This window comes from Phocoena phocoena, chromosome 1, assembly GCF_963924675.1.
Source record: "Phocoena phocoena chromosome 1, mPhoPho1.1, whole genome shotgun sequence".
NCBI lineage: Eukaryota > Metazoa > Chordata > Mammalia > Artiodactyla > Phocoenidae > Phocoena > Phocoena phocoena.
Window position 1 is genome coordinate 37,378,784 of NC_089219.1, and position 14,396 is coordinate 37,393,179.

Sequence of the window (14,396 nt, forward strand, 5' to 3'; positions counted from 1 at the left end):
TCTGGCCTAATACCCAGTCAGGAAGCTGGAAAGAGCAAAGAGGGCTTATTCTAGTCCTAATAGAGTCAGGAGGGTGAGAAAGGGTGCCTGTGCAGCTGTTCCTTTCAGATCCTGAGCCACTGTTTTTTTCTCCAAATCTTGTTTGGGACAAGGGCGTAAAAAATGTTAAGGGAGAAGTGGGGTTGAAAAGGTGCAGCTGAAAGTTTTCCCAAAAGAGAGATGCATTTAGGAGCTATATAAATGGTCTATCTTCCTATAACATAAATTTCTCTGGACCATTTTGGGGAAAAAGTGAAAATCTGTAACTTAAAGCATTTTATTCTATTTTAAGTTTTAAAGGAACATTAGGCAATTAAAAGCAAAATTCTCCAAAAATTTTAAGCTAAAACATGAAATTGCTAAGAAATTCCGTGCTTGTAGAGGGAAAATTCGGACTCTTCCCCCGACTAGGGCTGATTCCCTTTTCTCTGAGGTTGGGGCATGAGTGGGAACCCAGTACTTGGAACCTAGTGAAGGCAGGTATTGTGATCTCCAGGGTCCGGGGATGGGAGGCTCAGTGCCCAAAGGTGTGTGGCCCAGCCAGAGGCCGTGGGAAGGTCAGTGTCCAAGAGTGAGGCCCAGCCAGAGGTCATGGGAAGGGTCAGTCCTATGTCCCCGGTGTACTCTCGGCCACACAGGCTGAGCGAGAGGGTGGAGAGTGGCAGTCACTGGCTCCGCCCCCCTCTCTCGCCCCGCCCCTGTACTGGCTCCGCGTGGTTCTCTAGAGCCGCAGCTCAGACTCGGTGGTCTCCAGGCAACTCCAGTTTGGCGTGCTTCGGCAGAGGGAACCGCAAGCCCCCAAGTGGTCCGTTTGTGGCTTCTCCCCGAAGAAGATCGAGGAACGCGGTCTGCAGGCAAAATTGGACTCCACCGGCTTCTGACGACAAGCCAGGGACTGAGAGTCTCCGAGTCCCGGACAAGTGATTGTCCCCAGGGGAAGGACAGGCCGGGGACGCCATCCAGACCGCCATGGCCGCGCCCGCCCGCCGTCTGTGCCATATCGCTTTCCACGTGCCGGCGGGGCTGCCCCTCGCCCGGGATCTGCAGCGCCTCTTCGGCTTCCAGCCCCTGGCGGTGCGGGAAGCAGACGGCTGGCGGCAGCTGGCTCTGCGGAGCGGCGACGCGGTCTTTTTGGTGAACGAGGGCGCGGGGCCCGCAGAGCCGCTGTACGGCCTGGACCCGCATCATGCGGTGCCCAGTGCCACGAACCTGTGCTTCGACGTGGCGGACGCGGGCGCCGCCGCCCGGGCGCTGGCGGCGCTCGGCTGCAGCGTGCCGGTGCCCCCTGTCAGCATGCGGGATGAGCAGGGCGCCGCCACCTACGCCGTGATCAGCTCGCCAGCCGGCAACCTCAGCCTGACGCTGCTGGACCGCACTGGCTTCCGCGGGCCCTTTCTGCCCGGCTTTAGGCCTGTGCCCTCCGCACCTGGCCCAGGCTGGGTCAGCCACGTGGACCACCTGACCTTGGCCTGCACCCCCAGCAGCTCCCCAAAACTGATGCGCTGGTTCCACGACTGTCTAGGCTTTCACCACCTGCCGCTGAGCCCAGGTGAGGATCCGGAGCTGGGCCTGGAGGTGGCAGCAGAGTCCGGGCCCGGGGGGCTGAGGCTCACCGCCCTGCGGGCCCCTACGGGTAGTGCTGTCCCTACCCTCGTGCTGGCCGAGTCCCTGCTGGGGGTCACCAGCCGACAGGACCAGGTGGAGCAGTTCCTGGCCCGGAACGGGGGACCTGGACTGCAGCACGTGGGGTTATACACACCAAATATCATGAAAGCCACTGAGGGTGTGGTAGGGGCCGGGGGTCAGCTCCTGACTCCTCCTGAGGCCTACTACCAGCAGCCAGGCAAGGAGAAGCAGATCCTGGCTGCAGGGCTAGAGCCTAGCCTGCTGGCCCGACAGGGGGTCTTGCTAGATGGTGACAGAGGCAAGTTTCTGCTTCAGGTCTTCACCAAGTCCCTCTTTGCAGAGGACACTTTCTTCCTGGAGCTGATTCAGAGGCAGGGGGCCACTGGATTTGGCCAGGGCAACATTCGGGCCCTGTGGCAGTCCATGCAGGAGCAAGCTGCCAGGGTCCAGGAAGCCTGAGAAGGGCTGAAGCTGGGTGTAGCCGCCTGTCCTGGAGCACTGGGGAGTCCAGCACAGGGCCTGCTGGAACTGAGACACCCACAGAGGCCTGGAGTGAAAGGCTTTGTCTTTAGGAGCCAGGTGTGGCCTCCATCTCATCTTGCCAGAAGTTGAATCTCACAGGGGTCCAAAGAGATGGGACTTTTTTTTAAACTGTGAAACGTTTCTCATATTGTCTATATCTAACATATATGCAAAATGTAAAGAATAAAGGAATTACACAATTAGGAAATAGAACATAACCAATATTTTTGAACCCTCCTTGTGTCCTTCTCTGACCCCATTTCTCTCCACCACACTCCCAATATTATGATTAAAAACCCTCTGCTTTTCTGTATTGTTTCACTGCATATGTAATGTATCCCAAAATAAATGGTTTATTATTTGAGGTAGGAGTCTAAGACAAAACAAATCCTCCTCTGTGATTCCCCTCTCCCTAGGGACCAGCCACTGCAGGTGGGAGGGGCTGAGTCAGAGCTGAGCTCAACCACCTGCTCTAGGGTGATAACACAACTCCAATCAGAGCTGACCAGAGACATGGACTGAGAGTGCTGGATGTCAGCCACTGGCAGGGGCTCCCTGCAGCTGCCTTCTTCTCTTCTGGGGCTGGAGGAGGACAGATCACTCAGGACAGAACACTCCCTTCCTCCATCTGCCCAGGGCTGGCTAGGAGCTCAGCAGTGGAAGTCAGGACCAAGCAGGACTTTACCACTTCCTGGGTCCCTCAGAGGTGAGGAGTGAGGGGGCTAAGGAGAAGGTGGAAAGTCTCCAGATGACTACAAAAATCAGCACTTTATTAAACAGGATTCTCAGGGGGTGGGGGCTTCCAGAGGCATCACTGTGTTGCACTGTTGAGGCTGGGTGCATCAGCAGGGGATGTGGGGCCGAAAGAAACTATCCAGGACTTGCTGGCCTGCGCTGGGCTTTTTCCATCCGGACAGGGTGGACACCTGGGATCTTTTGGAACCCTGTGCAGAAGCCGAAGGAAGGAGGTACTGAGGCGGCAACAGAGAATCTTCTCCTTCCACCCCTCCCCCCACACCACTGATCTAGCTCAGATTCTAGCCTTACATTGTAAAGCTTCCATCCTGTTACCAGTATCTAACTCTTCGATCAACTCTCTAAAAGGCAGCCTGAGGACTTCCCTGGTGACGCAGTGATTAAGAATCTGCCTGCCAATGCCGGGGACATGGGTTCGAGCCCTGGTCCGGGAAGATCCCACATGCCGCAGAGCAACTAAGCCTGTGCGCCACAACTACTGAGCCTGCGCTCTAGAGCCCGCGAGCCACAACTACTGAAGCCCACGCACCTAAAGCCCTAGAGCCCGTGCTCTGAAACGAGAGAAGCCACAGTGATGAGAAGCCCGCGCGCGCGCACCGCAACAGAGAGTAGCCCCCACTCGCTGCAACTAGAGAAAACCCGAACACAGCAACGAAGACACAATGCAGCCAGAAATTAATTAATTAATTTAAAAAGGCAGCCTGAGGCAGTCTTCCTAAGATGCAAAGATGACTCCTCTCTCCACCTAAAATGCTTCAGTGGCCTGGCGTTCACGTTCCTGACTGGCCTGGGCAGGCCCTGCTCACCGCTCCAACTAAACCAAATGCTCACAGCTCCTTGAGCGCTGCAGACTGTACTGTACCCCACCTTTGCTCACACTACTCTTGGGCCTGGAAAGAACGTCTTTACAGCTGATTCCCCTTCCAAACCTGGAGAAAACAATTCATTTCCAGGACCCAGGTTACCAGCCACTCCTTCCAAGCAGCCATTCCTGATTCTTGCCTCCTAGATAAAAATGATAGCTCCCCACTTCATATCCCACAAAATCTTGTACAAACATTTCACACACCTGTGACACTACTGTCTCCATCATTTGCTCTTGTCCCCTCTCTACGCTGGACCCAGATTGTAAAGTCTGGTCAAGAACTATTTCTCTCGCCCCAGTGAAGTCTGTCATGGAGACTGTTCACCCAAACGTGCATCATTTACCTCACTGAAAACCTGTGGATTTGGTCCTGGAGAGAGATGGCTGGGTGAGGGCCAAGACACTCACCTTGCAGGTCCCTGGCTGTTGGCCCTCGTATACACGGAACACCTAGACAAGAAGAGAGGAGGAAAGTGCAGGGCTGGCATCTGACCCCAAAGAGCCCTTAACTTCATACCCCAGCACCTTTGTTTAAGATATGCTTTTTTGTTTGCTTACATAGTAACAGGTTCACTTAGAACATGTAGGAAACACAAAAAGTACAACGAAGACAACAAAGGTAGTGCCTTTTTCATGGCGGTGGAGACAGCAGCGGTGTGAAACTCCTCTCGGGTCAGCCAGCGAGCTCCAGGTGGTACAATGGCCACTGGGGTCTGTTCTTCCAGGGCCAGACCGTATACTTGATATGTCAGCTTGATGTGAGAGAAGGTGTGGACCACCTGGGGGGAGCGTCAAGAGGCTGAAACAGACCTGTGGATGTGGCCACAGAAGCCATCATTCCTGGCCCCTCCTCTGCTCACTCACCTGTCCCAGGTGCCGAAGGCGGGTGGCCGGGACGGGCCCAACCCAACTCTGCAGTTCCCGCAGCAGGGCCTTGCGCTGGTGCTGCCCTGAGGGCTCTGCAGTCACAGACGGGAACTCCCACAGTCCTGCCAGCAGACCTGAGAGGGAGGGCAGCCAGGTATCCGTTAGGCCTTAGCTACTGATGCCTCTATTTCTTCCTTGTTGCTCATGCCACCTCCCTGCACTCCGAGGATCAAGGTACCTGAGTTGGGCCTCTGCACCAGCAGAATTCGGGCACCCCCAAGGGCCCTGGGCTGCTCCAGAACACAGGTGGCAGAGCACTCCTCCCTGGGGGGCCTGCGACTGACCTTTCTGGGAAAGTTGGCCACTCCCAGGGTCTGGTCCCAGGGCTCTGTGGGAGGCGCACACAGCTGGCACTGTCCAGTGTTGGGAGCTGGGAACAGAGATCCAAGAGCCCCACTCAGGCCAGGTGCGCTTAGGTGCCAAGCCCAGAGAGCAGGCCTTGGCCCAGCTCTGTAGAATCTTAGACTGTAGAATGAAATGGAATGAGGCGGCCACAGGCAGCTCCTCGACAGTACAGGGAAGGGCTAGGGCTGGCACTCACCACACTCCTCCACGTCACGACTGCCTGGCGGGCTCCGTGAGGCTGAGAGCTGCTCCCGCTCCACCTGAGAGTCAGAGACAGGGCAGGATGTCACGGGGCAGGGGTCACTCCCTAGGACCCCTGACTGCCCCTTCCCCAGATGGCTCACCCTCTGGCGTGCCCGGCACAGGCTCTGCACAGGGCACTGGCTGCAGAGCGGGCGCTGCGGGGTGCACACTGTGGCCCCCAGCTCCATGGCTGCTTGATTAAAGTCCCCTGGCCGGGCTGGCTCCACCAGCTGCTGGGCTAGGCTCCTACAAGAAGGGAACGTTGCTGTGAGCCAAAGATCCTTTGGAGACAACTCTCCCAATCTCCCCCATTACTCCAATATCCTACCAGAGCTGCTGGGAAACAAGGGTGCTGCTGGGATCAGCACCAATGGCTCGGACACGGCATAGCACCCGTACTACGTTCCCATCCACCACACCGGTTGCCTGGCACAGAGGAGTCCAGGAGTCAGCCTGGTCTGGGAGGAGGGAAGGCGGGCACACACAATATGGGGGTGGGCTATGGGCTCACCTGGCCAAAGGCAATGGAAGCAATGGCTCTGGCTGTGTACCGCCCCACACCAGGCAGGAGCCACTGCAGGGTCTCTGCTGTACGTGGCATGTGGCCCCCTAGCTCCTCTACCACCTGATTGGGATGCGAAGGCTTAAGGTTATAAGATACCTGAGGCCCTGGGGCTCCCACGCTCCCCGCCACCCTCTTACCTTCCGGGCTCCTTCCTGTAGCCGCCGGCCTCGAGAGTAATAGCCCAGGCCAGCCCAGAGCTGGTTTACCTCCTGTAGGTGGGGTCAGAGGTCAGAGGGATCAGAGGTCGGTCCTCAGTAGTCCCCATTCCCCGACCCTAGGGTGGCTCTCACCTCCAAGGAAGCACTGGCCAGGTCCTGCAGCGTTGGCCACTTCTACAGCCCGAAGGCAGGCAAAAAGAGATGAGGCCAAAGGTGAAGGAGGTGGAAGAAGCCTTCTTTATTCCCACCCCAAAGGAGTCATCTGGGGTCTGGACCATGACCCTCCCCTTCATTCCCTGAAGTCACCTGCATCCATCGGTTATAATAGTCGATCACCGTGGCAACCTGGGTCTGCTGCAGCATGACCTCTGAGACCCACACTGGGGAAGAGGGGTTGGTATGAGGACACGGCTAACCAGCCCTGCTCCTAGCCCACAGACCCAGACCTGAGAGCGTCCAGGCAAAGCAGCCCTGCTCTCAGGAGATGTACTCACCAGCATATGCCCGCCTGTCCAGGTCCACCTCACCCTCCACCTGCCAATGAAATTCCAGATGGGCAGTTAGTGTGGAGGGGGCTGGGCACCAGCCTCCCCCACTCCACCGTCCCCATCCCTCAACCACCTACCCGCCTTCTCCAGGGTAGGTCCCGCTTCTCTCGGTCATACCAGCTCAGCAGGCTCTTCCGGAAGACTGTCACCTCAGCTGTGTCTCCGAATAGATGGTACGGGGAGACAGGGGCCTGCAATCTCACCTCCTCCTGCTGCCTGGCCAGGCCTGCTGGAGCCTCAGAAAACTCAGGGATCGTCCTTGCACAGGCTGTGCACCAGCAATCTGGGGCACTGTGGCCTGGTTTCAGTCTGTTCCACTTAAAGCTTCCCCCACCCCCAAGCCCTTGCTTAAGCTTGGGACCTGGAGTCTCTAGCCCTGGGTAGCCTTAGCCAAGTTTCTGGCCTTCATTTCCCAGGGTGATACCCCTGGCTCCTTTGTCTCTGGGTCATAATGAAAATCCATATTTCAGCCAAGCATAATATATACCTGTGCAGGGCCTTCCCATTTACAAAACACTGACAGGTTGATAAACTCATTTGATCCCATGAGAGTCAAGTGAGGAAGGAAATGCACAGACTACTACGCCATGTCACTGGTAAGAAAGCAGCTATTCAGAGCAATTATCCCAAAGCCACAGAGGAAAGTCAGAATTAGAACCTTAATTAGTTCCTTAATGCCTTGATACATACCACGCTCCCTTCCCAGCCTGAATCTGTCCCCTTTCATGGCCAATTAAACCAGCCCCTGAGTCTCTAAGACCAAGCTCCTCACCGTCAGGTGCAGACAGCTTGGCCTGGCTGCTGCTGAGGGCACGTTTCTCCCTTCCCTCCTGGCTGGATGCCTGCTTCCTGCAACGACTTCGACTTCCCACAGCTGCTCGTGGCTTCCTCATGATTGACTAGAACGGAAAGGCCCAGCCAAAGTAGTCAGTCGCCATGAGGCTAAATCTTAGGGCCCCACAGAAGGTAAAGCTACCTCCCTCCCCACACCATTCATATAAAGTGTCTAGCTTTTCTCCAAGCACTCCCCAGATGCTCATGGGTTTGCTCTTGGCTGCCTGTGGCACTGAGGTATGACCAGTAGGGCTGAGGTCCTGCAAGTGGCCTCAGAGGGACCAGCATTAGTGTAGTCTTGGAGACATAAACAAAATAAGAGGCCAGGGCTGGGCTGAGTCAAGGACCAAAGCCTCCTGTGCGGGAGCACCTGTGTATCCCTGGGAGTACAGGTGTAGGTAGAGGTTTATCTGCTTAGAGATGTAGCACATTTACACTGAAACAGCATTTAGTAATCATCTAGTCCAAACCCTCATTCTATGGAAAGGATAAACCTCTATGATAATGATTTAAAACATAAAATGCAAAGGGGAAAAAAAAAAAGGAGAAACCAAGGATCAGAGAGGGGAAAGATTTGCCTGAGAGAAGATGGCAAACTGTGCGGGGGGGGGGGGGGGGGGGGGGGGGCGGGGGAGGCAGGGCGGGCACGGAGATGAGCTATTTTTATTCCTAATCTCCTGATTTAGTAGATCATAGCCACCTATCCATTAGTAATGAATGAGAAAACACATCTGGTTGATCTTCACTCTTCCCTTATTGTTCTGGCTGCCTAACAGAACAGTGGCTAACAGTTAGTGAGTGTTATATGTCAGATCCTATGCTAAGTGCTTTACCAGATTTCTCAATCTCCTGACAACTCCATGAGGATTGTTCTAGGATTACCTCCATTTCAGTTATAAGGAAACAGGCTTGTGATTAAGCAACTTTTCGATTCAAACTCCGAAGGTCTGCCTGCAGAGCTTGCACCTGGCTATACTGCAGTCCCTGCTGAGCCTCTGGTTCAAACTCTCTCCTCAAACTTTTTAATTCACACCTCATTTTCATCAAAAGAGATTGCTTCCTCCTTCCGAGAAAAGAATGAATGAATGTACAAACGTACCTCCATCTGCACTTTCCTTGTCCTTTATCCCATTATATGGAGGAATGTTCCCTCCCCCTCCTCCAATCCCTTCCACAAGACCCACCCCCTCCACTTCCTAGCCAATCTTCCTTAACCAAACTTGCTGACTTCCATCATTCATTCTACAATCCGTTCTCTAAAGACTAAAGCAATCTTTTAAGACATGATCATGTTACTTTTTTACTTAAAACCTTCAATGGTTTCCCATTAACTCATTAAACAAATATTTATGGAGCAGTTTTAGGTACTTGGAATACTTCAGTAAATAAAACATCAAAGGTTCCTGGAGCTTATATAATTATTTTTTTTAATGTCATTATTTGAAGTCTATAGATGGTTTATTTTATTTTTTGGCCACACTGTGTGGCATGCAGAATCTTAGTTCCCCGACCGGGGATTGAACCCGTGTCCCCTGCATTGGGAGCATGGAGTCTTAACCACTGGACCACCAGGGAAGTCCCAGAGCTTAGGGTCTAACGGGAAATAAATAATGCATACAATCAGTAAATTATATAGGATGTTAGGTGATAAATACTAACATAAAGAGGAAAAGTAGAGCAGTGAAGGGGATGAGTGGGTAGGGGTGTGGGAGTGTTGCAATTTTAAAGAAGGTGGTCAAGATGGGCCTTATTAAAGTGATATTTGGCCAATGACTTAAAGCAGTTGAAGGAGTTAGCCATGTGAATGGATACCTGTGGGAAAGGAATCCTAAGAAGCTAGTGCAAAGGCCCTAAGGAGGCTGCCTGGTGTTTGTAGAACAATGAGGAAGCCAGCATGGTTAGAATGGAATAAGGAAGGGGTGAGGAGTTGATGAGGTCAGAGAGGTAAAGAAAGTGGAGAGCCTAGGACTACAAAGTACCTTGTAGGCCACTGGAGAGGGCTTTGGCTGTCACACCCATTTCTCTTAGAAGCCAATCCTCTTAACATAAGCTTTGTAGGCTCCAACAAGCCCCATCCCCCTCGCTCACTACGGAACAGCTATGTTGTCCTGAAATAGTTGGTTCAAAACCCCCAAGTGTCTGTTCTCCTTGAGGCCTCACCCAGTCCATTTCCTCTGCTTGGAGAGCTCTTCTATGTTCTACCTAACAGTTACTCATTTTTCAGGTCTTGACTTAAATGTCCAAATCTGATCCCCCCCAGTCTTACCCTCTTGTGTTGCCCTCCATTGTTGCCCTTATACCAATTTTAATTCCATATTTATTTGTGATTCTTTGATCAGTGTCTGCTTCCCCCACTTAACTGTAAAACTCCATATAAGCTAGGACTGGGTATCTTTTGTTGGCTGTTGTGTCCCCAGAGCCGAGCACGGTGCCAGGCAAATTGTATATAATACTTGTTAACTAATTTGGGATGGGGTAGAGTAAAAGGAGGTTCCCCTTTTTCCAGAATGGGAAAAATCCAAACAATTCAGAATAATGAAAAGACTCGAGAGAAAGGTTGAAGATGGACTGGAAACAGCAAATAATCAAAGAGATAAAGGGTTGAGAGTCCTTGGTGGGAAGCAGAGCCCTTGGGAAAGGGCTAGTTTACGGTAGGGACAACACTCACGGTAGCAGGAATCATGTCCAAAACCCCTCAAGGTCAACTATATCTCCTAATTACTTACAATCTGTCCCTACCGGAGGCTTAATTCAAATCCCTATTATCACGCGAACGGATTGTTTCAAAAGTGTTCCTGCTAGCCGGTCGCTCTCAACCTCCGCAGCCTCATCTCCTGTCTCCGTCCCGGCTTCTTTCACTTCCTGGAACGCCGTGAGCTCTCCACCCTCCCTGGCAGCTTGCCCCTTCCCAAATATCCTTCCTTCCCCTACACTCCCGGGTCTTTGTATAACTCCTACGCGTGCTTTAAGCTTAGCTCAGGCAGCGCCACATCCTCCGGGGATCCCCACCCCGTGGCCGAATCGATGAAGACAGGGTAACGCGAAGGCCCACGTTCCAATTGCGTTGTACGCAGAGAAAAAATTACCTCCTGCGCGATCTCCAGCGCCCAGCTCCCAGACGAACTCCAGGGGGCGTGGCTCCATCCAATCCGGGCGGTGAATCGGCCCACACCAGCCAATAGGCTCCTAGCGCGCGCCAGGCTGACTCCACCGCGCCAGACCCGAGAGGTCTGAACGGAAGTCCGACCGGTCGGCGATTCCGGGGGCGAAGCTCCGCCCCGTCCCCGACTGCAGGAGCGGAGTGAGGAGACGAAGAGGAAGTCCCGCGTGCACACTGACTATACAAGCGAGGGACCTCGGTGTCATGGCCGCCGACGGTGACGATGGCGTAGCCTCAGCTCCAGCCGTCTCTGACGGTGAGTGGCTTCCCAGGGGCCGCTTTAAAAGCCTGTGCGCTCCGGTGGGGGGAGGGTCTCGGGCTCGTAGTTCTAAGAAACCGATCTCAAGTTTCAGAGGACTAGCGCCTTCTGTCTGAACCAGCCACGAGGAGACTACAAGTCCCGATGTGCACCGCAGTTCCGCCTGCAAAAGCCTAGTCTTGGGCGCAGGGCATGTGGGGGCATGTCGGGAGATGTAGTCTGGAGTTCTTGGCTCTGTTAAGTTAGGAGGTTGGGAGTTGTGGTCCACAGGAAGTGGGATGTGTTGGGGCGTTATTCATCAGGCTCTGGGGCATACTGGCTACTGCCGCCGCTTGTGGCCATGAACAGTAGTATAGAGCCTTTGGGATATTAAAGGGGCCGAAATCATCAAGCCTTGCAAACTATTTCCTGCAGGATGTGAGGAAAAGGAACCTCACAGATTATCTATCTAGTTCTACCTTCCTCTTTTACAGGTGTTCATGCTGAGGGGGAAGAAATTTTCCCAGAGTCTCACATAAGCCACTGGAAGACCCAGGCTTTCTCTCCCCAAATTCAGGACACTGTTCACTCCAAGGCCTGTGTATAGAGCATATGTGATATGCTTGAGGAGAAAGCTGCCATTTCTTGCCTTGAGGGAAACTGCCCCTGCCCCCAGCCATGGCCTAGCTTGGTATCTTTTCTCTTAGGCCCTTGCCTGAGCATTAACATCCATCACCCTCCTTATCCCCAGGTGGTGCCAGCCAAAGCACAAAATCTGGGGAGGAGCTAGTAGTCCAGGTTCCCGTGGTGGATGTGCAAAGTGACAACTTCAAGGAGATGTGGCCATCCCTCCTGCTGGCCATAAAGACGGCTAGCTTTGTGGCTGTGGACACGGTGAGAGTTGGGAGTTGGGAGAGCAGGTGGTTGTGAAAGGGCTGATACTGTGGACCTAACACAACTCTCCCTTTACTGCGCCATAGGAACTGAGTGGGCTTGGGGACAGGAAGAGTTTGCTGAACCAGTAAGTATAAGCCCTGATCTCTTTAGTCCTAGCCTTGGAAGGAGGGGCAGACCTCAACCCTGTAGTGGAGGTCACAGTCCTGGGTGGTTTGGGTCTTTCATGAAGCTAACTCCCAGCCACAGCCACCCCCAAACCCAACCCCAAGGTGCATCGAGGAACGTTACAAGGCCGTGTGTCATGCTGCCAGGACCCGTTCTATCCTCTCCCTGGGCCTCGCCTGCTTCAAGCAGCAGCCAGACAAGGTATGGGCTGATCTCACCTGCATCCCAGGTCTGTGGCTGGGGGGAGGAGGGTTGAGATCCTGGGGAACATCAGCTATGAGGTTTTTTTCTCCCAAGGCTGGATGTAGCAGAATCTCTTCCTCTCCCAGGGTGAACACTCATACCTGGCCCAGGTGTTCAATCTGACCCTGCTGTGCATGGAAGAGTATGTCATAGAACCAAAGTCTGTGCAGTTCCTGGTACAGCATGGCTTCAACTTCAACCAGCAGTACGCCCAGGGTATCCCCTACCACAAGGGCAATGACAAGGTAGGCCTCCAGCCTAGAGACTGCCCCTTCTGTGACTTCATTTCTTACTACTGTAGGCTGGGTGCATGGGGAGGATCTGCTTCTTAGGGAGTATGGGGAATCACTAGTGACAGAGCTGGGGAAACAACACTGTTACACTGGTGAATAGCATTGAATTAGGTGAAAGCAAGGGACAGCTTTCCAGGTGAGGGACCCTGGGATAAGTGTCCTGCAAGGCTCCCTAGGGGACTCTGTCCTTCCTGATGACCCCTTTCTTTCCACCCAGGGTGATGAGAGCCAGAGCCAATCAGTGAGGACACTATTCCTGGAGCTAATCCGGGCCCGCCGGCCCCTGGTACTACACAACGGTCTTATAGACTTGGTGTTCCTGTACCAGAACTTCTATGCACACCTGCCTGAGAGCTTGGGTACCTTTACTGCTGACCTATGTGAAATGTTCCCAGCTGGCATTTATGACACCAAATATGCTGCTGAGTTTCACGCCCGCTTCGTGGCCTCCTACCTAGAATATGCCTTCCGGAAATGGTGAGGAACTGGTTGAGAGAATGGGGTGGGGCCTGGTATAAGCCTGACTATTTCATTCACTTAAGATATTTAGTGAGCACCTATCATGTGCCAGGCACTGTTTTAGGTGCTGAGGGTTCAGCAGTGAACAAAACAGACAGAAACCCCTACTCTCATGGAGCTTATATGCTAGTGGACCAATACCCTCTTGCGATGTTACAGTGAGCGGGAAAATGGGAAGCAGCGGGCAGCTGGCAGCCCACACCTCACCCTGGAGTTCTGCAGCTATCCTTCTAGCATGAGGGCCCATATTGACTACCGCTGCTGCATGCCCCCTGCAACCTACCGTATTCATTCCACCAGCATCTGTGACAACTTCTCGGTGAGAGCACCTGCCCATTTCCTGGGGGAGGGACGTTTGATGCCTGGAACCCCTCTCTAAGCTTTTTTCCTACCTCTAGGCCTATGGCTGGTGCCCCCTGGGACCACAGTGTCCTCGGTCCCATGATATTGACCTTATCATTGACACTGATGAAGCTGTGGTGGAGGACAAGAGGCGACGGCGACGACGTAGAGAGAAACGGCGGAGGTCTTTGTTGGGCCTGCCTGAGAAACAGACTTCTGGGGAAACCGAGGATGGTCCTCCCACCAAGCAGGTCTGTAGGGTTGGCCTCAAGCCTGAGGAAATTGAGCAGGAGGTGGCTGAGGATGAGACTGGGAACCAACCTGGCTCTAAGCAAGGTCACAAAAATGACTTGGAGATGGAGCAGAGAGCAGCAAGGCCTGACACAGCTGACATGGCCAGCTCGGAAGCTCCAGAGAGTCAAGTCAATCCTAACCCAGTGCCTGGGGATGGATTGCATCGGGCTGGTTTTGATGCCTTTATGACAGGTTACGTGATGGCCTACGTGGGAGTGGGCCAAGGACCCCAGCCCTGTAACACTGAACCATGGCTACCTGAATGCCACAACAAGGTATACCTGAGTGGCAAAGCTGTCCCCCTCACAGTGGCTAAGAGCCAGTTCTCCCGTTCTTCCAAAGCCCACAACCAGAAGATGAAGCTGGCTTGGGGCAGCAGCTGACCCAACTTCTACCCAGCACTCAGGGCCCAGGAAGAGAAGCTGAGGGTGGAACAGAGGGGTCTGGATCCCTCTAGCCTGTGAGTGTCCTACTCCCAACTACTAGGGGACGGGGACAGGGTCCTGGCAGAGATACTGCTGCATCACTCATGGACCTTTGCCTTTACTCCAGAGGATGAGGAACAAGGATACAAGTAAGAAGGCTGACCAGCACCTGTAACACAGACTTTATTCATTTTTAAATCTCAAAGTGTCCTGGGAAAGTTTCAAAAAAAAAAAAATCAACAGAAACAAGATATGAAAATATTTGACCAGCTTCATCTTTGGTTATTTCTTATTGCGGCTCTATAAGGACAGACTCTTCCCATAGCTCCGGCTGTAGCAGAAAGGGAAGAAATCAGTCCACGTATAAACCATTTAACCAACTGGGTGTATCA

General features: G+C 53.4%; 3 protein-coding genes across 9 annotated transcripts; 2 read left to right on the forward strand and 1 right to left on the reverse strand.

Annotated features, from left to right (window-relative positions):
• Positions 1-1,008: 1,008 nt before the first annotated feature.
• On the forward strand, positions 1,009-2,124 carry HPDL (4-hydroxyphenylpyruvate dioxygenase like). Its single transcript, XM_065897283.1, has one exon. The coding sequence runs from the start codon at positions 1,009-1,011 to the stop codon at positions 2,122-2,124; it is 1,116 nt and encodes a 371-aa protein (XP_065753355.1).
• Positions 2,125-2,940: 816 nt separating this feature from the next.
• On the reverse strand, positions 2,941-7,487 carry MUTYH (mutY DNA glycosylase). 7 transcript variants are annotated; one of them, XM_065898371.1, is made up of 15 exons: positions 7,367-7,487; positions 6,672-6,820; positions 6,541-6,580; positions 6,353-6,426; positions 6,179-6,220; positions 6,026-6,097; positions 5,835-5,948; positions 5,652-5,749; positions 5,425-5,569; positions 5,277-5,340; positions 4,914-5,105; positions 4,673-4,809; positions 4,435-4,587; positions 4,217-4,258; positions 2,941-3,131 (listed from the first exon to the last, which is right to left on the reverse strand). In XM_065898371.1, the coding sequence occupies exons 1-15, from the start codon at positions 7,485-7,487 to the stop codon at positions 3,030-3,032; spliced, it is 1,545 nt and encodes a 514-aa protein (XP_065754443.1). In that variant the 3' UTR covers positions 2,941-3,029. The 7 variants fall into 7 exon arrangements, with proteins under 7 accessions (XP_065754443.1, XP_065754440.1, XP_065754435.1 ...); XM_065898368.1 differs by having other exon boundaries at positions 6,672-6,823; XM_065898363.1 differs by having other exon boundaries at positions 6,672-6,862.
• Positions 7,488-10,792: 3,305 nt separating this feature from the next.
• On the forward strand, positions 10,793-13,962 carry TOE1 (target of EGR1, exonuclease). Its single transcript, XM_065889340.1, has 8 exons — positions 10,793-10,844; positions 11,578-11,720; positions 11,807-11,847; positions 11,993-12,089; positions 12,218-12,376; positions 12,642-12,901; positions 13,103-13,262; positions 13,342-13,962. The coding sequence occupies exons 1-8, from the start codon at positions 10,793-10,795 to the stop codon at positions 13,960-13,962; spliced, it is 1,533 nt and encodes a 510-aa protein (XP_065745412.1).
• The last annotated feature ends 434 nt before the right edge of the window (positions 13,963-14,396 follow it).